The sequence below is a fragment of the Salvelinus namaycush genome, chromosome 3, assembly GCF_016432855.1.
Source record: "Salvelinus namaycush isolate Seneca chromosome 3, SaNama_1.0, whole genome shotgun sequence".
Lineage (NCBI taxonomy): Eukaryota > Metazoa > Chordata > Actinopteri > Salmoniformes > Salmonidae > Salvelinus > Salvelinus namaycush.
Window position 1 is genome coordinate 61702865 of NC_052309.1, and position 24635 is coordinate 61727499.

A 24635-nucleotide genomic window follows, 5' to 3' on the forward strand; every position below is an offset into this window, starting at 1 on the left:
TTGTGGAGCGATGGGTAACGATGCTTCGTGGGTGTCAGTTGTTGATGTGTGCAGAGGGTCCCTGGTTCGCGCCCGGGTCGGGGCGAGGGGACGTACTAAAGTTATACTGTTACATTGATGCTGTTGACCCGGATCACTGGTTGCTGCGGAAAAGGAGGAGGTTGAAAGGGGGGTGAGTGTAACGGATGTGAAATGGCTAGCTAGTTAGCGGGTACGCGCTAGTAGCGTTTCAATCAGTTACGTCACTTGCTCTGAAACCTAGAAGTAGGGTTGCACCTTGCTCTGCAAGGGCCGTGGCCTTTGTGGAGCGATGGGTAATGATGCTTCGTGGGTGTCAGTTGTTGATGTGTGCAGAGGGTCCCTGGTTCGCGCCCGGGTCGAGGCGAGGGGACGTACTAAAGTTATACTGTTACATTTGGTCAAGTTGAAATTATAGTTTGTAAACTTGATACACATCAAATTTATGCAATATCTACCATATTGAAACTGAATATATAAAATATTGAATTTGAATATTGAATTAAATTTAAATTGAATTTAAAAAAATATTTGTTCAATTCAGTTTCAAATCATGAAATACAAGTTCAATTTAAGAATTTAATTATTAAATTTGTGAATTACGAATTCAAAAATATTGAATTCAAATTAAATATCCCAACTCAAATTATAAAATTAAAATGTAATATCCTAACACAAATTATAAAAGTAAAATACAATTCTGTTGGCACGGAAATTTCTACATAGACTTCATACCTCGAAATCGCCTCGCTATTCATGTTGAATAAATTAGTCTGTGAATTTGAACCAAGCAAGCTGATAAATCGTTCATTTTACATCTTGCCTGCATCTTGTCTAGGTTACTGTTGGCTATCTGAAATTAGATGTATGCCGATCAGGGGCTGTAGGCTACCTGCATCTAGCTAACCAAACTATGGCAAAGTTTAATTACAATATAAACCCAGATTTTAGCCAGTAGGCCGAGCCTATTCCTATTGAAATAACAAGTCAATCTCGAAAGTTGGCCATTTATAACGGTTTGTAGTCTTAAAATCTGGCACATAATAAAGTCACAATTGCCTGAAATGTGCAATTCGATTCATAAACTTCGTCCACGTATTTCTTTCACAGATTTCGAGATCCTCTGTCCAACTTTCATCCCTCAAACAAACTCCTGTCAAATGTATCTATATTATGCACATGTGCATATTCTATTTACAATCACAGCAGTTAAATCGACATCCATTGATGGAAAATGATCTAGGGAGTTTAATGAGAAAGGATTATCGTTTAAATTCCTTAAATTCCTTTGTTAGTCAAGTTAGCTCTCAATAATGATTATTTTGATGTAAAACCGAATTTTGCTTCTTATGTCTTTACAAGTTATGTTGATATTCCTTCTTTATTCGCTCGATAACGTTATGGGGAAAGGTGGCAACTCCTCGCTTACTGCAGAAGAAAATGGGCTCATTTCCATGCCTTGTGGTTCAATGTTGAGTGGTATTTGGGCTAGACATTTCAGCGAGACCTGTCAACCCTTGCGCCAATGGCTAAAATGGCTAAATTACTTCCGAACAAGAAGGGTCCACGGAGCTCCTCAAATATAGAACAATGAGTTAAAAAAAATCTATAGCCTCTCCCCTTGTAGCTCATGAAATCACATGAATACTCACTTTCCAAAAAATCCATAGCCTCTCCCCTTGTGGCTCATATGAAATCACATGAACACTTTCACTTTCCGAACATCACTTGAAGTGTACTTCCGTGCTTGCGGGATATCTATTTTATCTTCGAAAATAACTTTAATAACAACTTGTTGGCCTACAGTTGAAAACGTTTTCATTACGTCCTCTCCGTCCTTCGTCCAAACGCGCGTCTATCGGTATGTGCACTCGTCTGAATGAATCAATCCGCCCGGGGCCTGTATTGAAATGTAAATAGTCTACATCACGTCAAACTTTAATTTATAAGTGTATATATATGCCACCCAATATGAACCGGATCGTTCATTATTAAACTATTAATAATATTCAGTGACCTGGTAAATATTGGATTTTTTTCGACAAAGAAAAGTGTATTGAAGACTTGCAGTTGCGTCTGCGCCAATGGACCAGTTGGATTTTCTGACAGATGAGGAGTTACTGCGGTTTTTCCGCTGTAGTAGGACAGAGATGTCGTGCATGGAGCAACCACACACCTTTCTTAACCAGCTCCGAGACCACCACCTCATTCCGGAAGAAATGTACAAGGTGAGAGCAGTAGACTGGACTACCAAGTTTCTATACACACACCCTCCCACTCAAAGTTTAAGCAAGCAGCGCTAAATTACATCCTACCAACCACGGACCCACGCCGACGTCTTTTAGATGTGTTATTTTTTTTGTCCCGACCTGACTCTTATTGGGAGGTACGGATTGGACTTGACCAAATCGGAACCAATCACAGACGTCAATGTTTGGTTCAGATTTGGTCCGGTCTGTACTGGCCTTGATTTCAACGTCCACAGACATCTAGTCGGGACAGGCCTTTATTTGGCCTAAACATAGACGTGTATATTTGGTCAAGATTTGGTCAGTCCGGATTTGGCCCAAACATTGACAGATGTCTATGATTGGTTGAGAAATCTGAACCAATCATAGACATCAATGTTTCACAGGTTTGGACAGCACCGTGCAGTAATGTAGAGCACAGCAGAGTACAGTACAGTAAATAAAAGTAAAGTATAGTTCAAAACAGTAGAGCACAGAATATAGTACTGTATTGTACCCTACTTTACTCTACTGAACTAAACTCTACTCTACTGAATTAAACTGTACTGTACTCTAATGTATTATACTGTACTGTACTGTACTCTACTGAAGTAAACTATACTGTACTGTATCGTACTGTGCTCTACTATACTCTACTGAAAAAACCCTGATTAAACCGTGTAACAAAACAAATTGTAGTCTACAGAATTGATTTGGTAAAATGATTTATCCTATTTTGTATGCTCTTGAGTGTACTGTGTACACTAACACCAGTTACTGTCCTATTGCTAGCTGGTAACAGGTCTCTGAATGTTATTGTACGAGTGGAAATTGGAGTTGATGATCATTGATTCATAAGGCCTGATGTGTGTCCATAAATCCCTGTCTGTCACAGGAACTTATTGAGATGGTGGTTGCTAGAGAATCAAGTCTATCACTCCACTCCAGCCTTAATTTGACAACCCTCACAAATTGGACTATAGTTTTGTATTTGACCCCTCCTGCAGAAGCTGATTCGGATGAGGAGTAAGGAGCTGAGGGAGAAGGGTGTGTACCAGATGTTGGACTGGGTGGAGGCAGAGAGGCCCGGCAGCATCAAGGTGTTCTGGAACTGTGTGTTCAGGGACCACCTCCTGCAGCAGTACCCCACGTTATGCCTGTTACGAAACCGCCTGCTGGACGGTCAGTTCTGAGGTCTTCACTCTTATTATTATGACATTCGAATGGATAGGTTAATATCTATATATAATTCTAACTCCTAGTAGAGTATAAATGTAGTCACAATGGTGGATTCTTAGAAGTTGAAGTTCAATGCCCTGTCAAATGTATATTCTAATTGTTTTAATTAGTTGTAAATTATTTAGGTTGCATGGTTTGCTAAATTTTGCCTCCAATCCCATGCAGGGTCGTTCACATTCTATGAGAAACTGCCAAAGAAGGTGGAGAAGGAAGAGGAGGAGGATGATAAAAAGAAGGCTTCAGCAGAAGGAGAAGAGGAGGAGGAGGAAGAGGAGGATAAGAAGAAGGCTTCAGAGGAAGGGGAAGAGGAGGAGAAAGAAGAGGAGAAGACAAGAAGGAAAAATAGTAAACAGAAAGAGAGAAGTGAGAGTGCTGAGGAGGAGCAGCCCAGCACATCCACCCAGTCCAACCCCAGTCAGAAGAGGAAAGTCCAGAGGCCGACCAACTGTGAGTCCCAGGATTCATGCTGCCTTCTGGGAAAGAGGAGGACTTGAGTCAGAAAGTCTAAAGTCCATCTGTAACCTTTTTTGGGGGGTGAAATATGTTTCTTTTTAATTTCAAGTCACATCTAAATGTTTGTCTGGAACGTGTCCCCATGCAGGTTTTCCTTCCAGGAAGGGGGAGAAAGATGACATCTGGACCAGGCCCATCTACAAGACCCAGCTCCCAGTCACCTGTGGGGACAAAGAAGGCATTCTCATCAGGAACAAGCTGGCCAAAGGTAGGTCGTAACAATGGACTTAATGTGATGTGATTCTCTGTGTTTCTGTGTAACGGTGGATGTGGTTCGGTCCCAATAACCGTGCCTGAGACCTTAAAGGGGCAATCTGCAGTTGCTACATTGGTTTTTGGACATTTATGATATGTATCCATTGATTCTTGAAGAATATAACTTATAAATATCTCGTGAGCTTAGTTTAACTGACTTACCCCATCAGAACAAAATATAAGCTTGTTTAACTCCAATGTTTGTTAACAAAGTAAATGTAAACAAACCCTCAAAGCATGGTTAAAACTAGAATGTTAATAGCATGGATGGTCAGTCTTTGCATCCATAGCCCATTTTATGAATTTGAGAGTGGTTATATTTCTCCAGCCCTGAGACCAGAGCCCATATCCACAAAGCATCTCAGAAAAGGTCATAGGGATCCTGTTAAAACAAGTTTTAAGACAACAAAAAGACAACTCACAGTAGGTTTTAGGATATCGTAAGATACTTCCCAGACAAATTCTGAGTCAGGATTAAAATCAAGTTTATCTCAGCGGGGAATCACAACATTTTGAGCTTCCGCAAAGGAAAGATAGTGATGATGCTCATTGACAATGTTGCAAATGATGGAGAATAACCAATCGTGATGAGACATTGCCAGTTGTGAACTCTATAGGTAAAGCGCTTCAGACAACCACGGCGAATCTGACTGTAGCCAAATGTTGCAAAAGTAAAAAGTTTGATATAATTTTAGCCTGGAACAATCACTTTTCCTACTCTAATATGTTGGCAAATATAACCTTTTTTATTATTCTGATGGTTTCTAAAAGTGGATTATTTTCACTAGATTACCTTTATATCAACACACTCGTCACTCCCATTTAACAACTCTGAATTGCTTTGCCACAGGAGACATCAAGTCACTTGCCGATAATGTTGCATACAACGTTTGAAAGGTCTATCATGTTCATCGAACACAAGTCAACATAAGCCCTAGATGCCTTCAATTGCCGAATTTACAGGCATGCCCAATTTAGACATATTTTTTGTAACAAAGTGATGTTGCTCTCCAAATGGATAACTTGAAATAACAGAAAAACTGGTGTATTTATTAGCCTAGTGTTTATAAGTATATATACTTGTAGAATAGGCCTCTTGAAATCGTTGTCAAAAGCTCAAGACATACTGTTACATGTACAGTAGGTCTAGATTATTAATGGATTGATCATATAGAAATATCTAAACATTATTTTAACAACTCCAAAGTAATTGCATGTGGTGCAGGAACCACTGACTTACTGCATTTTTCCATTACCAAGACACCTGCTGATAATTCTTAACTGGTTAGGACAGCTCATGAAGTGTCCTAAATATCTGTCGAGTAGGTGTGACTTTTATGACTAAAGGCATCATGCATAGCTTTTATGTTTACCCAATAAATGTTCTACTATGAGACCATTTGTGGATACGGGCCCAGATCTAATGTATAGTCTTTAGTGGGTTAACACTGTATTGTGATGTGCAGGAGACCCAGGTTTCAATCACAGTCAGGCAAATGTGTACTACGGTCTATTTGACTTTGCATTGTTTTAATTTGTGGTGGTATGTATGATGTCTGACTTCCTCATTGGTTTGTTTCAGGGGAGAGGTGCATTGTGGTCCAGGGTCGCTGGTTCACCCCAAGTGGCTTTGAGGAGTTTGGGGGGAAGAAGAGCAGTAAGAACTGGAAGTACAGTATCCGCTGTAGAAACACCACTCTGGGAAAACTGATCCAGGTACAGCATATATTTTGATTGGATTTATTTGACCATTTAAAAACACAATTCAACCAGACGTGGATACAATTGATTTAAAATCATAAAATAAAACACAGAAAAGTTGAACAGCTTGGTCACTTTTCATACTCTAATCAGGCCTATGTCATTTGGACAATGTTGCCATACACTACTACACTGGGATATATATATAGGTCTGTATCATATACAATATCATATAGGGGAGACTGGGGTTGGTTGTCATACTTTTTACTCGTGTGTATTTCTCAGCACCAGCATATTTTACAAGACTTTTCAATATTAGGAGAAACACCAAGGTCTTGGGTTGAAATGGGGGCTCTTTTTAGCCTCATCTTATTCCAACACGGAGTCACTGTAAGACCTTTAAACAGGTTAATATTCACAAGGTCGCAGGGCCGGACAGTTTACCAGGACGCATACTCAGAAAATGCACTAACCAGCTGGAAAGTGTGTTCACATACATATTTTTTTGGAACTCAGTCTCGCTGTCAACTTACTTTTGAAAGGTGAAACTTAGACATTGGGTAGTGCATCATCAGTTTTCCTCATCAGATCAACTAGTCCATATCAGTTAATGTTGTTTAGCTAGGTGAATGCCTTCTTGATGTCTTGACATGTTGCTTCAATATATCCACATAATTTTTCTCCCTCATGATGCCATCTATTTTGTGAAATTCACCAGTCCCTCCTGCAGCAAAGCACCCACACAACATGATGCCGCCACCCCCGTGCTTCTTGGTTGGGATGGTGTTCTTCGGCTTGCAAGCCTCCCCCTTTTTCCTCCAAACATAATGAGGGTCATTATGGCCAAACAGTTCTATTTTTGTTTCACCAGACCAGAGGATATTTCTCCAAAAAGTACAATTTTTGTCCCCATGTGCAGTTGCAAACTGTAGTCTGGCTTTTTTTTATGGCGGTTTTGGAGCAGTGGCTTCTTCCTTGCTGAGCGGCCTTTCAGGTTATGTCGATATAGAACTCGTTTTACTGTGGATATAGGTACTTTTGTACCTGTTTCCTCCAGCATCTTCACAAGGTCCTTTGCTGTTGTTTTGGGATTGATTTGCACTTTTCGCACCAAAGTACGTTCATCTCTAGGAGACAGAACGCGTCTGCTTCCTGAGCGGTATGACGGCTGCGTGGTCCCATGGTGTTTATACTTGCATACTATTGTTTGTACAGATGAACGTGGTACCTTCAGGCGTTTGGAAATTGCTCCCAAGGATGAACCAGACTTGTGGAGGTCTACAATTGTTTTGCTGAGGTCTATTTATTTAGATTTTCCCATGATGTCAAGCAAAGAGGCACTGAGTTTGAAGGTAGGCCTTGAAATACATCCACAGGTACACCTCCAATTGACTCAAATTATGTCAATTAGCCTATCAGAAGCTTCTGAAGCCATGAAATCATTTTCTGGAATTTTCCAAGTTGTTTAAAGGCACAGTCAACTTAGTGTATGTAAACTTCTGACCCACTGGAATTGTGATACAGTGAATTATAAGTGAAATAATCTGTCTGTAAACAATTGTTGGAAGAATTACTTGTGTCATGCACAAAGTAGATGTCCTAACCGACTTGCCAAAACTTTTGTTTGTTAACAAGATATTTGTGGAGTGGTTGAGAAACGAGTGTTAACGACTTCCGACTTCAACTGTAGCCTTTTCCATCATGCCTCTCTGAATTGTTAACAGACTTCATGTCTGTGACAGAGATGCAAATGCAGTGAATTGTGCATAGACCTATCAACTTTGTGACTGTCTGAAGAGTCACAATGACAGCTCAAAGAGGCACATGTTCTTTTATAGCAGGGATCATCAACTAGATTCAGCCGTTAGACGTTTTTTTTCTTGAGCGGATGGTCGGGGGGCCAGAACATAATTACAAATCATTTGTAGACTGCAAATTGACCGCAAGAAGCCCAAACAGATATAATATTTGACTAAAACATAATAATTCGAACCTTGCTTGAATTTGTATATGATATGATTACAGGTGTGTGGAAATACTTGAACAGATTTCACGAAATAAAATCACTTGGAGCTAATTTCCTGGTGTTTTTAGAGTTATTTTTTAAGTCCAACAATTAAAATTCAACCAAAAAAAAACGGAAACTTGGTGGGTGAAATGAAACCACCAGCGGGCCAAATTCAGCCCGCAGGCCGCCAGTTGGGGAACCCTGTTTTATCGGCTATACTGTAGGGGCTCCCTGTAGGTTTTATTAACTGCATTCGGGTCGCATGTGCAGTCCGGCAGTGTCAATTATGGTATGCTTTGAATTAGTACCAACTTTGTGTGAAGTAAATGTGCTAGGCTAAAGTTTTCCATGCAACAACCTGTTAGGATAATGTGCTATTTTATTTTTTGCTAATCTGATGCTGCTCATGTTGTGGGAAAATGTCATTTTATTTTGGGGGGAAATGTGAACAGTATTCCGGATCCCGGTTTCCCATGTTAATCCTTAACATACACACAGCCACTTTCACACATACGCTGCTGCTACTGTCTATTTATCCTGTTGCCTAGTCACTTTACCCCTACCTCAATTAACTAATTATCTTTAATTCTACATTGTTGGAAATGGATCCATTAGTTAGTCTACACCTGTTGTTTCAGAAGCGTGACAAATAAAATGTAATTTGATTTGATTTTATACGCCATCAAACACACTCTTCCCACTTGTGACAACCAGCCCCATCGTGGGGTTGGATGTCACACAGTATGGGGTTGGTTGTTACAATGTTTGCTAGTAGTTATTCCTTTTGAAACAAGAAGTGAAACAATATAGCAAACACATTCTTAGAAATAGCCAAGCCTTTCTTTCTTTTTCTTTTTTTTTTACCCCCTTTTTCTCTCCCTTTTCGATCTTGTCTCATCGCTGCAACTCCCCAACCGGCTTGGGAGGCGAAGCTCGAGTCATGCGCCCTCCGAAACATGACCCGCCTAATCGCACTTCTTAACACCCGCCCGCTTAACCCGGAAGCAAACCGCACCAATGTGTCAGAGGAAACACTGTATACCAGCCTGCAGGCGCCCGGCCCGCCACAAGGAGTCGCTAGAGCGCGATGAGCCAAGTAAAGCCCCCCCAGCCAAACCCTCCCCTAACCCGGACGACGTTGGGCCAATTGTGCGCCGCCCTATGGAACACCCGGTCACGGCTGGTTGTGATACAGCCCGGGATCAAACCCGGGTCTGTAGTGACGCCTATATCACTGCGATGCAGTACCTTAGTCTGCTGCGCCACTCGGGAGGCCAGCCAAGCCTTTCTTTGATCGAATTAAAGACATGCTCCGGAACTTTTGCGACTAGTAAGCATTTTTTTCCAACCTCCCGCCTTGGGCTGGATGTGTCAATGTGTAGTTCACACATGCATAACCTATGAGCGAAATGACTCTCACCTTAATTAGTCATGAAATCCCTAGTTTAAAAGTGATTGTTTACTGGGATCTGTGTGGTGAAATTTTCCCTACATTTACCCCCATGTGGGCCAACCCCCTAGCAATTAGAGTTCTATCCAATGAGCTTCAGCCCCTTGCCATTTGAGTGACAGCTATCGAGATGCACACAGCAGAGCGAGATAAATAGGTTTAAAATATTTCTCTCGCTTCACCCCTTTTCAACAAACGTACGTGTTGATTGATATTCCCATAATTCAAACATTTACTAAATAATACAAAAATTATGAAAAACGTAAAACACCTCAATATTTTGTCATGCTGACATGAATTTTTACCAGGTGGATGAGTTCTTTCAAAGAATTCACACATTTTAACCTAAAAAATATTACACAGCGCCATTTAGATTGGGAATTAATTAGCACTGTGACAACCAAACCGTAAAACAACCAACCCCGGTCTCCGGGGCAGCATATCGGTGTATCATTACATATAGCAGAAAATTGGGACAGACAGAGCAACAAACTATAGCTACACATTATACCCTTTTTGTTTTTCTGTAAAGAAACTAACTGTACAGGTATTTCACTGATATTTCTTTTTAGTGTTGAGTGACTGAATGGTATGTCTGTTCCCCCTTCTCTCCCCCTTCATTTCACCATCCCACCCACCTCAGGAAGGTCATTTAACTTCACCAGACTTTAAAAGAAGAAAGAGTGCACAGGTAGGAGACCAATCTTTCGATATACCATATCCTCTGGATTAACAGCCAAACTTAATTTGACTATAGGTTAAGTGCTGCATCGTCATAGCATCTGAGTACATGTTGTTTATGAACGTTAGTCATAAATTTGTTTTATTGCAACATCTAACTTGACAATAGCTTAGCCTTAGCCGTTGATATTGTGACATATATGCGGGCATGAATTTATATTTCTTGTGCGTGATCATACTTTGACCATTGATATTTGTATTTGTCCATGTTCTTACCATATTAGATAAAGAAGAGTCTGGTATGTGACTGATATATGTAAAACTGGTCTGTCCCTTTTCTCCTATCTAGGCCAAGAAAGCACTGTTTCCCTCCAACCAATCAACGGGCTCAATCACAGGTATGTGCACTAATCACAACTCAATGGAATCTTTCTGAATCCTTTAGACATGACTATCTGGTAAAGGGGATGGTGTTGTCTCTCTAACTCTGTTTTTGTTGTTATAGGGTTTTGTGAATAACACAGGCCTGACCCTTCACACTTATACACTGCTCAAAAAAATAAAGGGAACACTTAAACAACACAATGTAACTCCAAGTCAATCACACTTCTGTGAAATCAAACTGTCCACTTAGGAAGCAACACTGATTGACAATAAATTTCACATGCTGTTGTGCAAATGGAATAGACAAAAGGTGGAAATTATAGGCAATTAGCAAGACACCCCCAATAAAGGAGTGATTCTGCAGGTGGTGACCACAGACCACTTCTCAGTTCCTATGCTTCCTGGCTGATGTTTTGGTCACTTTTGAATGCTGGCGGTGCTCTCACTCTAGTGGTAGCATGAGACGGAGTCTACAACCCACACAAGTGGCTCAGGTAGTGCAGCTCATCCAGGATGGCACATCAATGCGAGCTGTGGCAAGAAGGTTTGCTGTGTCTGTCAGCGTAGTGTCCAGAGCATGGAGGCGCTACCAGGAGACAGGCCAGTACATCAGGAGACGTGGAGGAGGCCGTAGGAGGGCAACAACCCAGCAGCAGGACCGCTACCTCCGCCTTTGTGCAAGGAGGAGCACTACCAGAGCCCTGCAAAATGACCTCCAGCAGGCCACAAATGTGCATGTGTCTGCTCAAACGGTCAGAAACAGACTCCATGAGGGTGGTATGAGGGCCCGACGTCCACAGGTGGGGGTTGTGCTTACAGCCCAACACCGTGCAGGACGTTTGGCATTTGCCAGAGAACACCAATATTGGCAAATTCGCCTTTGGCGCCCTGTGCTCTTCACAGATGAGAGCAGGTTCACACTGAGCACATGAGCACATGTGACAGACGTGACAGAGTCTGGAGACGCCGTGGAGAACGTTCTGCTGCCTGCACCATCCTCCAGCATGACCGGTTTGGCGGTGGGTCAGTCATGGTGTGGGGTGGCATTTCTTTGTGGGGCCGCACAGCCCTCCATGTGCTCGCCAGAGGTAGCCTGACTGCCATTAGGTACCGAGATGAGATCCTCAGAGCCCTTGTGAGACCATATGCTGACACATGCACATTTGTGGCCTGCTGGAGGTCATTTTGCAGGGCTCTGGTAGTGCTCCTCCTTGCACAAAGGCGGAGGTAGCGGTCCTGCTGCTGGGTTGTTGCCCTCCTACGGCCTCCTCCACTTCTCCTGATGTACTGGCCTGTCTCCTGGTAGCGCCTCCATGCTCTGGACACTACGCTGACAGACACAGCAAACCTTCTTGCCACAGCTCGCATTGATGTGCCATCCTGGATGAGCTGCACTACCTGAGCCACTTGTGTGGGTTGTAGACTCAGTCTCATGCTACCACTAGAGTGAGAGCACTGCCAGCATTCAAAAGTGACCAAAACATCAGCCAGGAAGCATAGGAACTGAGAAGTGGTCTGTGGTCACCACCTGCAGAATCACTCCTTTATTGGGGGTGTCTTGCTAATTGCCTATAATTTCCACCTTTTGTCTATTCCATTTGCACAACAGCATGTGAAATTTATTGTCAATCAGTGTTGCTTCCTAAGTGGACAGTTTGATTTCACAGAAGTGTGATTGACTTGGAGTTACATTGTGTTGTTTAAGTGTTGCCTTTATTTTTTTGAGCAGTGTATAATAAACCATCTTTCCCTAAACCTCTTTGTTTATCTTTACTTCAGAATCTAAGGAGGATGACGATGATGATGAGGAGGAAGAAGCTGAGCAGGAAAAAGAGGAAGTCTTCAAAGTCACCTGTGGAGCCATCAATGGAATGCTACATAAGGATCGGTTTGCATCAGGTACAAATTTTATTCTCTCAAGGTTTAGTAAACAACATTCTATAGCTATCGCCATGTCTTTGAAACTATTGAAGGTACTGGAGACATTTTTACATGTTGGCAACCCTCTTTCTATGGCTGTACCTCAAATACTGCCCCCACTTAGTGCTTTTATCAAGCAGAAAACCCATTTCAGCAGATCCAGAAGGTCTGCCATGAGAGGTGACTATAGTTCCCTTCAGGAAAAGCACCTTCAGTCAGACGGCTTTCACTGTGAGAGCTTCCCATGTCTGGAACTCACTGCTTTCAGCCACACGTAACTGTGCAACAATCAACCTGTCTGTAGTTTGTTAGGTGTGTAGATATTGTTTGTTAATTTTTTGTCTTTTGTTTGGTTGCTCTTTCTGTCTGCCTACTAAGTGTTAGTTGTCATATGTTGCTCTCTGCTTTGTATGTGCTCATTGTCTGTCTGTACAGGGACTATGGTCAAAAATGTGCTGACTGGCTAAAACCGGGACTTGTACTGAAAATGTACCCACAAAAATAAACGTAATATTATCGATAATACACTACAGGTTATTTTACCATAGCCCTATGTCACTCTGGTCAGCTGTAGTGACCCATATTGGATTCATTTGAGTTTGTCCTTCTGTCCCTATTTTCTCTGTGGCCCAGGGTTGTGTGGAAAGAGCATCCGTACGGACCAGCGCTGGATGACCCCGGTGGAGTTTGTGACGGGGGAGTCAGCTCTGGAAGATCCCTCCTGGAGGAACGACATCCAGTGGGACGGGAAACCACTCAGCGTCCTCATCGAGGTACACAGGGAAAAATAACAGAGCGAGAGAGAGGAAGAACGATGAGGGGAAAATAATGTGTGTTTGGCACTTACCAACCTACTGTACAAGGAATGGCTTAAGATAGTCTGCAAGGTCATTAAGGACCTGTGATGAAAACATTTCCCTTCTTCAAAAAGGTCTTTGTTTGTTTCTCATTTTCAGAGTAAGATCTTGGTCATTCACAAACTCCTGTGTAAGTGCAAGCTGTGCAGCCCTACGGCCAAAGACAGGGTAAGTTTCCCCCTCGACCGTCACGAACACGGTGGCACCCACTTACCAATCAGCCAATCACATAGTTTAAATAAATGCTTCAGTTTTAATAATGAAATTCCAAGATGTTTCTCAACATCACTGAATAGGGGATGATGAATGAATTAAGTAATTCATTAAGTACATTTTCGTGTTAATTGACTGAAAACAAACATTAGAATGATTTGACAGTGATAACTCAGTGATAATTCTTCTCGTGTTCTGCGCAGAATAAATAAATCAGTACATAATAGTAGATAAGGTTATACAAGCAATAATAATAATAACCCTAGATCAGTAAAAATTATAAAAATAAATACAGAAAAATGGAACAGAAGGTGTTTAAACCTGGTCTCGAACAAAGAGAAGATTCAAGTGTGAGACAGGCCTGTACACAATCTACAGTGCATTTGGAAAGTATTCAGACCCCTTCACTTTTTCCACATTTTGTTACCTTACAGCCTTATTCTAAAATGGATTGAATAAAAAAAATCCTCATCAATCTACACACAATACCCCACCCATCATGACGAAGTGAAATTTTTGTATATGTATTAAAAATAAAAAAAACAGAAATACCTTATTTAAATACAGTTGAAGTCGGAAGTTACATACACCTTAGCCAAATACATTTAAACTCCGTTTTTCACAATTCCTGACATTTAATCCTAGTAAAAAATCCTTGTCTTAGGTCAGTTAGGATCACCACTTTATTTTAAGAATGTGAAATGTCAGAATAATAGTAGAGAGAATGATTTATTTCAGCTTTTATTTCTTTCATCACATTCCCAGTGGGTCAGAAGTGTACATACATTCAATTAGTATTTGGTAGCATTGCCTTTAAATTGTTTAACGTGGGTCTAACGTTTTGGGTGGCCTTCCACAAGCTTCCCACAATAATTTGGGTGAATTTTGGAGTCAGGTTTGTAGGCCTCCTTGCTTGCACACACTTTTTCAGTTCTGCCCACAAGTTTTCTATAGGATTGAGGTCAGGGCTTTGTGATGGCCACTCCAATACCTTGACTTTGTTATCCTTAAGCCATTTTGCCACAACTTTGGAAGTATGCTTGGGGTCATTGCCCATTTGGAAGACCCATTTGCGACCAAGCTTTAACTTCCTGACTGATGTCTTGACATGTTGCTTCAATATATCCACATAATTCTCCTCCCTCATGATGCCATCTATTTTGTGAAGTGCACCAGTCCCTCCTGCAGCAAAGCACCCCCCACAACATGATGCTGCCACCCCCGTGCTTCACGGTTGGGATGGTGTTATTCGGCGTGCAAGCATCCCCCTTTTTCCTCCAAACATAACAAATGCCATTATGGCCAAACAGTTATATTTTTGTTTCATCAGACCAGAGGATATTTCTCCAAAAAGTACAATCTTTGTCCCCATGTGCAGTTGCAAACCGTAGTCTGGCTTTTTTATGGCGGTTTTGGAGCAGTGGCTTCTTCCTTGCTGAGAGGCCTTTCAGGTTATGTCGATATAGAACTCGTTTTACTGTGGAGAGAGATACTTTTGTACCTGTTTCCTCCAGCATCTTCACAAGGTCCTTTGCTGTTCCGGGATTGATTTGCACTTTTTGCACCAAAGTATGTTCATCTTTAGGAGGCAGAACGCGTCTCCTCCTGAGCAGTATGACGGCTGCGTGGTCCCATGGTGTTTATACTTGCATACTATTGTTTGTACAGATGAACGTGGTACCTTCAGGCGTTTGGAAATTGCTCCTAAGGATGAACAAGACTTGTGGAGGTCTACAATTGTTTTAGCTGATTTATTTTGATTTTCCCATGATATCAAGCAAAGAGGCACTAAGTTTGAAGGTAGGCCTTGAAATACATCCACAGGTACACCTCCAATTGACTCAAATTATGTCAATTAGCCTATCAGAAGCTTCTAAACCATGACATCATTTTCTGGAATTTTCCAAGCTGTTTAAAGGCACAGTCAACTTAGTGTATGTAAACTTCTGACCCACTAGAGTTGTGATACAGTGAAATAATCTGTCTGTAAACAATTGTTGGAAAAATGACTTGTGTCATGCACAAAGTAGATGTCCTAACCGAATTGCCAAAACTTTTGTTTGTTCACAAGAAATTTTTGGAGTGGTTGAAAAACGAGTTTTAATGACTCCAACCTAAGTATATGTTAACTTCCGACTAAGTATTCAGACCCTTTGCTATGAGACTCGAAATTGAGCTCAGGTGCATCCTGGTTACATTGATCATTCTTGATGTTTCTACAAATTGATTGGAGTCCGCCTGTGGTAAATTCAATTGATTGGACATGATTTGGAAAGGCACACACCTGTCCAGGTAAGGTCCCACAGTTGACAGTGTACTAGTTTGCCAAAAGGCACCTAAAGGACTCAGACCATGAAAAACAAGATTCTTTGGTCTGATGAAACCAAGATTGAACTCTTTGGCCTGAATGTCAAGCGTCACGCCAGGAGGAAACCAGGCACCGCTCATCACCTGGCCTATACCATCCCTACTGTGAAGCATGGTGGTAGCAGCATCATGCTGTGGGGATGTTTTTCAGCATCAGGAACTGGGAGACTAGTCAGGGTCGAGAGAACGGATCAAAATACAGAGAGATCCTTGATGAAAACCTGCTCCAGAGCGCTTAGGACCTTGGAAGGTGAACCTTCGCCCCAGTCCAACAGGACAACAACCCTAAGCATACAGCCAAGACAACGAAGGAGTGGTTTCAGGAAAAGTCTCTGAATGTCCTTGAGTACCCCAGCCAGAGCCCGGACTTGAACCAGATCGAACATCTCTGAAGAGACCTGAAAATGGCTGTTCAGTGACGCTCCCCATCCAACCTGACAGAGCTTGAGAGGATCTGCAGAGAAGAATGGGAGAAACTCCACAAATACAGGTGTGCCAAGCTTGTAGTGTCAAACCCATGAAGGCACGAGGCTGTAATCGCTGTCAAAGGTGCTAAAACAAAGTACTGAGTAAAGGGTCTGAATACTTATATAAATGTGATATTTCCGTTTTCTATTTTGAATACATTTGCAAACATTTCTAAAAACCTGATTTTGCTTCATCATTATGGGGTAATGTGTGTAGATTGAGGAGGGATAAAAACAATTTAATCAATTTTAGAATAAGGCTATATGTGAAAAAGTGAAGGGGTCTGAATACTTTCCGAATGCACTGTATATACATATATGCACTTTGCTAGTTGTCTGGGGCTGAATATTTTTTACATTTAATAATAGGTCACCCTTTTTCTTTTAGGCTTTATCAAAAACATTCAGCAAACGGAAGTACACAATGGACAAAAAACTGTTTCAGTTTCTCCTCATCGTTCAGCCACATACAGTAATGCCAGGGTATATTTGGTGGACTTTCTGGAGTAAGGGCAAGCGTATCGTGGTAGAAAGGGCAATAAAGGATCAAATAAATATTATTCTCTATCTCTTCGAGGTCACAATAGTTTAAATACGCAGAGGCCATATCCCTGATCTTACCTGTGCACATAGGGATCTCTTGCTTTTAGGTAGGTTGTACACAATATATCTCTCACACACGAATTCACCCCTAATCTAACAGAAGGTTCTCAATTTGGGTTCATGATTAATCTCCTCCACCCATTTATTTTCATATTGCGTCGTCACTTGTTTTTTTTAATAGTGTCTAAGTCAGCAAAAATGGAAGGGGGAGAAGGTAAGGAACTTGTCTGTCAAAATTGGTTGAAAGAAAATTGTGATAAATAAAAAGTATACCAGTTTCATTTAAGGACCAATGGTTTGTCAAACTAATTCACAAAATGACAACCGGATTCAAAACCTTTTCAATTTAAATTATTATATACAATTCTTACATCCAATAGAATGTTATATAATTATTATAGGTTGGATACAACCATGCCAGTTCTGCAGATTTTGCTGCGAAGAGACAGAATCATTAGATCACCTTTTTTTTGTTGGTACTGCCGATATGTAGTTTGTTTTTGGTTGCAGGTTCAGGAATTGCTGAAGAATTTAATTTACCTCTGCAAATAGCACTGCTGGGTGATTTGAAAAGTCCTACTCAAATCGATCAATAATATAATAATACTCTTAACATTTTTGTGTTATCTTCAATTTACAATCTGTAGAAACTACGAGAATAGAAGGGTTCAGGACTTTTGTGAGATATCACCACAAAACTGGAGGGTGTTCAGAGATAGATTGGAGGGGTTGAGGGGCGCTAAAGGGTGGGATAAAAATTAAGATAACTAATGTAAAATATACTGTGTCTGTAAAATGTATAGAGTATGTATAAGCTGGAATTAGAAGCGAATGTATTGTTGTCTATTCATTTTGTCCAATTAGGGGCGGGATGATAGAGTTAGGGGAAAATAATAAAGGAAAATACAGTATATGACAAATATACAGTACCAGTCAAAAGTTTGGACACCTACTCATTTCAGGGTTTTTCTTTTTTCGTACTATTTTCTACCTTGTAGAATAATTGTGAAGACGTCAAAATTATATAAAAAAACACATGGAATCATGTAGCAACCAAAAAAGTGTTAAACAAATATATTTTATATTTGAGACTCTTCAAAGTAGCCACCCTTTGCCTTGATGACAGCTTTGCACACTCTTGGCATTCTCTCAACCAGCTTTGAGGTAGTCACTTGGAATGCATTTCAAATAACAGGTGTGCCTTGTTAAAAGTTATTTTGTGGAATTTTTTTCCTTAATGCGTTTGAGCCAATCAGTTGTGTTGTGACATGGTAGGTGAGGTATACAGAATATAGCCCTATTTGGTAAAAGACCAAGTCCATATTATGGTAATATCAGCGGAAATAAGCAAAGAGAAACGACAGTCTATCATTTCTTTAAGACATGGTCTGTCAATCCGGAAAATTTCAAGAACTTTGAAAGTTTCTTCAAGTGCAGTTGCAAAAACCATTAAGCATTATGATGAAACTGTCTCTCATGAGGACCGGCACAGGAAAGGTAAACCCAGAGTTACCTCTGCTAAAGAGGATAAGTTCATTAGAGTTACCAGCCTCAGAAATGGCAGCCCAAATAAATGCTTCAAGTAACAGACACATCTCAACATCAAATGTTCAGAGGAGACTGCGTGAATCAGGCCTTCATGGTCGAATTGCTACAAAGAAACCACTACTAAAGTACTTCAATCAGAAGAAAAACTTGCTGGGACCAAGAAACACGAGCAATGGACATTAGACCGTTGGAAATCTGTCCTTTGGTCTGATGAGTCAAAATTCGCGATTTTTGGTTCCAACTGCCGTGTCTTTGTGAGATGCAGAGTAGGTGAACGGATGATCTCTGCATGTGTGGTTCCAACCGTGAAGCATGGAGGAGGAGGTTTGATAATGTGGGGGTGCTTTGCTGGTGACACTCAGTGATTTATTTAGAATTCATGGCACACTTAACCAGCATGGCTACCACAGCATACTGCAGCGATACACCATCCCATCTGGTTTGCGCTTAGTGGGACTATAATTTATTTTTCAACAGGACAATGACCCAAAACACACATTCAAGCTATGTAAGAACTCTTTGAACAAGTAAGAGGGATGGAGTGCGGCATCAGATGACCTGGCCTCCACAATCACCCGACCTCAACCCAATTGAGATAGTTTGGGATGAGTTGGACCGCAGAGTGAAGGAAAAGTAGCCAATAAGTGCTCAGCATATGTGGGAACTCCTTCAAGACTGTTTGAATAGCATTCCTCATAAAGCTGGTTGAGAGAATGCCAACAATGTGCAAAGCTGTCATCAAGGCAAAGGGTGGCTACTTTGAAGAATCTAAAATACATTTTGATTTGTTTAACACTTGGTTACTATATGTGTCACACACTGGTCTGCTTCATCTGTCTTGTGCTTGTCTCCACCCTGCACCAGGTGTCTCCCATTTGTTCCCGTTATTCCCTGTGTCTTTATACTGGTGTCTTCTGTCTGTTGCCAGTTCATCTTGTCTTGTCAACTACCGTGTTTTTCCGTGCTCCTGTTTTTCTAGTCCTCCCGTTTCTGACCCTTTCTCTGCTCTGACACTGAACCCGCCTGCCTGAACATTCAGTCTGCCCTGACCTCGAGCCTGCCTGCCGCACCATACCTTTTGGACTCTGACCTGGTTTATGAACTTCTGCCTGTCCTCGACCTGTCTCTTGCCTGCCTCTTGTTTTTCAATAAATATCAGAGACTCGAACCATCTGCCTCCGGTGTCTGTATCTGGGTCTCGCCCTGTGTCGTTATAACATGATTCCATATGTCTTATTTCATAGTTTTGATGTCTTCACTATTATTCTACAATGTAGAAAATACAAAAAATAAAGAAAAACCCTTGAATGAGTAGGTGTGTCCAAACCTTTGACTGATACTGTATATTTACCCCAAAATATATGGGGGATTGGAAATGATGCAGACAATTAGATTGTGGCTTCTATCAATGTATCTGCAATATTAAAGCTGATCTACCCCCTAAAAAAATATATTAAAAGAGCATCTATGTCTCCCTTAATTTGTTTTCAAACAAATGTTCAATGTCAGACTGTTGGCAAAGTTCAGACATTTCAGTTGCCCATGCTCCCCATATGAAGAGATGCCATTGAAAAACTTTGATGGGTATTCTGGCAAATGGCATATCCCACAGTCTATTCCAAAGTCTCACCATGCACGCCTTCCATCTCACCATGTCCCCAGTTATTGCGCAAACTTGTGGGGGGAAAAATCACGAAAGCAAAAAATCATGTACTGCTTTGAGGTACCTCTTAGCAACCCACACTCCTCCTGAATAGAACAGGAGACATACACATGTCTGATACAGTTTGGAATAAGTGGCATAACCAATATCTTTGAGTGGTTTTGTTCTTCCTATGACTCCCCCAAGAGCTCTACTTGCTGAGTCAGCCAGGTCAGATGTGCCATATAGAAAGGTCATATGTTCACCAAAATAAATACCCAAATATTTGTCATTGCTAGTAAACTCAAGAATTTCTCCACCAAAACTAAAACTGAAAAACACTTCTCTTAGTACTTGGTTTTCTAAAATGCATTTAAAGTTTTTTAAATGTTTTTATTGATCACGTGTCTCCATCTTTAACAACAATTGACAGTACTTAATATCATTTTCCACAGGTCTTGTTCAGTTTCTGCCATCAAAATAATATAATCAGCATTTCATCAGTATATATCTTTCTCTGGTATTTAACTTTTAAATGTATTTTGTCAAATCATTAATAAACATAGCAAACAGAATTGGTGATAAGGAGACTCCTTGTTTTACACCCGAGGGTGTGGGAAATCAATCTGTCGATATTCGTTAACACACAAACAGACAGTTGGTGCTTGATTGTTAACCAATTCCTTCTCACCTTCCTCTCTTCTCTGTCTTGGCAGCATGATCACGATAACGATGACGACTGCTTCATCTGTAGAAGCCAGGGCAGCTTGATATGCTGTGATGAGTGTCCTCGCTCCTTCCATCAGAGATGTCATCTTCCTAATGTGGATGATGCTATGCTGGGGTGAGAACAGTTGATGAGAGAGTGAGATTGATACAAGAGAGGTCTGTTTGTTCTGTGTAGGTAAACTTAGCTGTCAGCTGTGTGTGTGTGTGTGTGTGTGTAATCACAGGGATAATCTTCCGTGGGTGTGTACATTCTGTGTACTGAGGACCAGTCAGTCGTGGCGTTACCCCAGTCAAAAGACTTACCAGGAAGCCTTGACCTGCCGAATCTCTGACCACCTACTGGTAAGGAGCCTGAACAAATGACTGCTACCATTGTTTCATTGATTGACAGGCAATTGGACCAATCTATCTATATATCTATCTTTCAGTCTGTCCATTATAACCATCAATATATACTTGACATGAAATAATTATTCAGACTTAAATGTAAACAATATTTGACCAGTCACATAAAGGTGTGTTTACTCTGACAGGAATGCCAGTATCTCCTGCTGTGTCTATACCAAGCGGACAAGGACCACATCATTGCGGCAGATCCTTGCATCAACGTAAGTTTGCTTGGTTCTCTCTCTTGTGTGTGTGTGTGTGTCAAAGTTCACATATAAACTCAGCAAAAAAAGAAACGTCCTCTCACTGTCAACTGCATTTATTTTCAGCAAACTTAACATGTGTAAATATTTGTATGAACATAACAAGATTCAACAACTGAGACATAAACTAAACAAGTTCCACAGTTATTGAATAATGTGTCCCTGAACAAAGGGGGGGGGGGGGGGGGCAAAATCAAAAGTAACAGTCAGTATCTGGTGTGGCCACCAGCTGCGTTAAGTACTGCAGTGCATCTCATCCTCAAGGACTGCACCATATTTGCCCGTTCTTGCTGTGAGATGTTACCCCACTCCACCAAGGCACCTGCAAGTTCCTGGGCATTTCTGGGGGGAATGGCCCTAGCCCTCACCCTCCGATCCAACAGGTCCCAGACGTGCTCAATGGGATTGAGATCCGGGCTCATCGCTGGCCATGGCAGAACACTGACATTCCTGTCTTGCAGGAAATCACGCACAGAACGAGCAGTATGGCTGGTGGCATTGTCATGCTGGAGGATCATGTCAGGATGAGCCTGCAGGAAGGGTACCACATGAGGGAGGAGGATGTCTTCCCTGTAACGCACAGCATTGAGATTGCCTGCAATGACAACAAGCTCAGTCCGGTGATGCTGTGACACACCGCCACAGACCATGACGGACCATCCACCACCAAATGGATCCCGCTCCAGAGTACAGGCCTCAGTGTAACGTTCATTCCTTCGAAGATAAACGCGAATCCAACCATCACCCCTGGTGAGACAAAAACGCGACTGGTCAGTGAAGAGCACTTTTTGCCAGTCCTGTCTGGTCCAGCGACGGTGGGTTTGTGCCCATAGGCGATGTTGTTGCCGGTGATGTCTGGTGAGGACCTGCCTTACAACAGGCCTACCAGCCCTCAGTCCAGCTTCTCTCAGCCTATTGAGGACAGTCTGAGCACTGATGGAGGGATTGTGCGTTACTGGTGTAACTCGGGCAGTTGTTGTGTTGCTTCCGTTTTTCTGTGCTCCGTTTTATTTACTTAACAAATAAGGAACACTCAAAATGTGCACTTAGAAATAATAACAATTTGAATCAAAATATAGCTGTAGACAGAAGTCAAAGATCAAACATCACACATATAACTGATGTCTCTCATGAGTTCTGCCCCATAGGAAAAGTCCAAGTTGCTTTTATCATGCTTGACCAAGCCCATGTATACACAGCTATACAAACTTGCAAGAGATACAATAGCTCCAGTGTTTTCTTAGGCCTCAGCAGTAAATGTCCACTCCCCCAAGTTGATTTATAGAGGTATGTCTGACTATCCTCTTATCTCTTCTACTCCCCTGCAGGGCTCTTTGTTTATCTTTGAAATGCTTTCTCACAGACCATTTAAAAAAAATAAGAGGCAGAGACTTAGAAAATACTGTGGAACAATTCTAAAACCGTACAATGGATATATATATTGTTAATCTGTAGTCTAGGACCCTATAAATGTAGAGGGGTCCCATAGCCCCTTCCCTTCTATTAATACAACATAAGCATAATCAATTATTATAATACATCAAACATTTGGTGCAGCCCCTATCATGACCCCAATTTGACCCATCAGTTGCCATCCTGTACCTGTCCCGCAGGTGTGATGTTCGGATGTACCGATCCTGTGCAGGTGTTGTTACACGTGGTCTGCCACTGCGAGGACGATCAGCTGTCCGTCTTGTCTCCCTGTAGCGCTGTCTTAGGCGTCTCACAGTTTGGACATTGCAATTTATTGCCCTGGCCACATCTGCAGTCCTCATGCCTCCTTGCAGCATGCCTAAGGCACATTCACGCAGATGAGCAGGGACCATGGTCATCTTTCTTTTGGTGTTTTTCAGAGTCAGTAGAAAGGCCTCTTTAGTGTCCTAAGTTTCCATAACTGTGACCTTAATTGTCTTCCATCTGTAAGCTGTTAGTGGCTTAACGACTGTTCCACAGGTGCATGTTCATTAATTGTTTATGGTTCATTGAACAAGCATGGTAAACAGTGTTTTAAACCCTTTACAATGAAGATCTGTGAAGTTATTTGGATTTTTACGAATGATCTTTGAAAGACAGGGTCCTGAAAAAGGGACGTTTCTTTTTTTTGCTGAGTTTATCTCCGTCTGTATGTTTCATTGCCAGGTGAGAAACTACACCAGTGTGATAAAGACCCCTATATGGCTGGACAGGGTTGTGGAGAAGCTGCAGCAGAATCTCTACCAGTCAATGCAACACTTTGTGTCTGATGTGTTGCTTATCTTCACCAACTGTGCCACATTTAACAGGGTGAGACTGCACTACTGTAGTATCCAATGTGAAGACTCGGGGCAACGTTTTTGAAAACAAATCTTGGAATTGTGCTAATGCATGAATAACACTTTAACAATGTGTCTTTGTTTAATCAATAACAAATATGAATTAGGCTAAATGAGTTGTGTTTTATGCATTACTAGTTTATTATGTTTTCTATACAAATGTGTGTGTCTTTTTTTAATGAAGGATAATGCAGAGTTGCGTGGGATGGGCGAAAGATTGAAGGATCTATTTGAGAGAGAGTTCAAGAGTACATTCAGCATCCAACTTCAGCATCCAACTGCATCCAACTGCCAGTAGAGCCTTTGTCACGTTCCTGACCTGTTTTCCTTTGTCATGTATTTGTTTTAGTTGGTCAGGGCGTGAGTTGGGTGGGTTGGTCTAGGTTTGATTTTCTATGTTGGGATTTTGTGTTCGGCCTGGTATGATTCTCAATCAGAGACAGCTGTCAATCGTTGTCCCTGATTGAGAATCATACTAAGGCAGCCAGGGTTTCACTTGTGTTTTATGGGTGTTTGTTCCTGTGTCAGTGTTTGGGCCACACAGGACTGTTTCGGGTTAGTCACGTTTGTTGGTTTTTGTATTTTGTAGTGTTTGTTGTTTTTCCATTAAATAATGAATACTTACCAATCCGCATCTTGGTCCGATCCATGCTCCTCCTCGTCTGAGGAGGAGAACGACTACGACAGCCGTTACGGAAACACCCACCAAAACAGGACCAAGCGGAGTGGAGAAGGAAGGCAAGAACAACAGCAATGGGGAAAAGAGGAATGGACTTGGGAGGAAATCCTAGACGGGAAAGGACCCTGGGCAGAGCCAGAGGAGTGTCGCCGCCCCAAAGCGGAGCTGGAG

General features: G+C 41.6%; 1 protein-coding gene across 1 annotated transcript; it reads left to right on the forward strand.

The window, feature by feature from the left end:
* The first annotated feature begins 3775 nt into the window (after positions 1-3775).
* LOC120044456 (nuclear body protein SP140-like protein) lies at positions 3776-24181 on the forward strand. The gene is made up of 13 exons (XM_038989107.1): positions 3776-3932; positions 4087-4206; positions 5836-5969; positions 10056-10103; positions 10443-10491; positions 12257-12376; positions 13031-13170; positions 13354-13422; positions 20811-20938; positions 21048-21165; positions 21357-21431; positions 23613-23756; positions 23970-24181. The coding sequence occupies exons 6-13, from the start codon at positions 12349-12351 to the stop codon at positions 24081-24083; spliced, it is 816 nt and encodes a 271-aa protein (XP_038845035.1). The 5' UTR covers positions 3776-3932; positions 4087-4206; positions 5836-5969; positions 10056-10103; positions 10443-10491; positions 12257-12348; the 3' UTR covers positions 24084-24181.
* The last annotated feature ends 454 nt before the right edge of the window (positions 24182-24635 follow it).

Coding starts and splice junctions, on each gene's coding strand:
- LOC120044456 (XM_038989107.1), top strand. CDS start 12,349: ATGCTACATAAGGATCGGTTTGCATCAG. Junction 13,423..20,810: donor GCCCTACGGCCAAAGACAGG/GTAAGTTTCCCC, acceptor CTGTCTTGGCAG/CATGATCACGATAACGATGA. Junction 23,757..23,969: donor ACTGTGCCACATTTAACAGG/GTGAGACTGCAC, acceptor TTTTTAATGAAG/GATAATGCAGAGTTGCGTGG.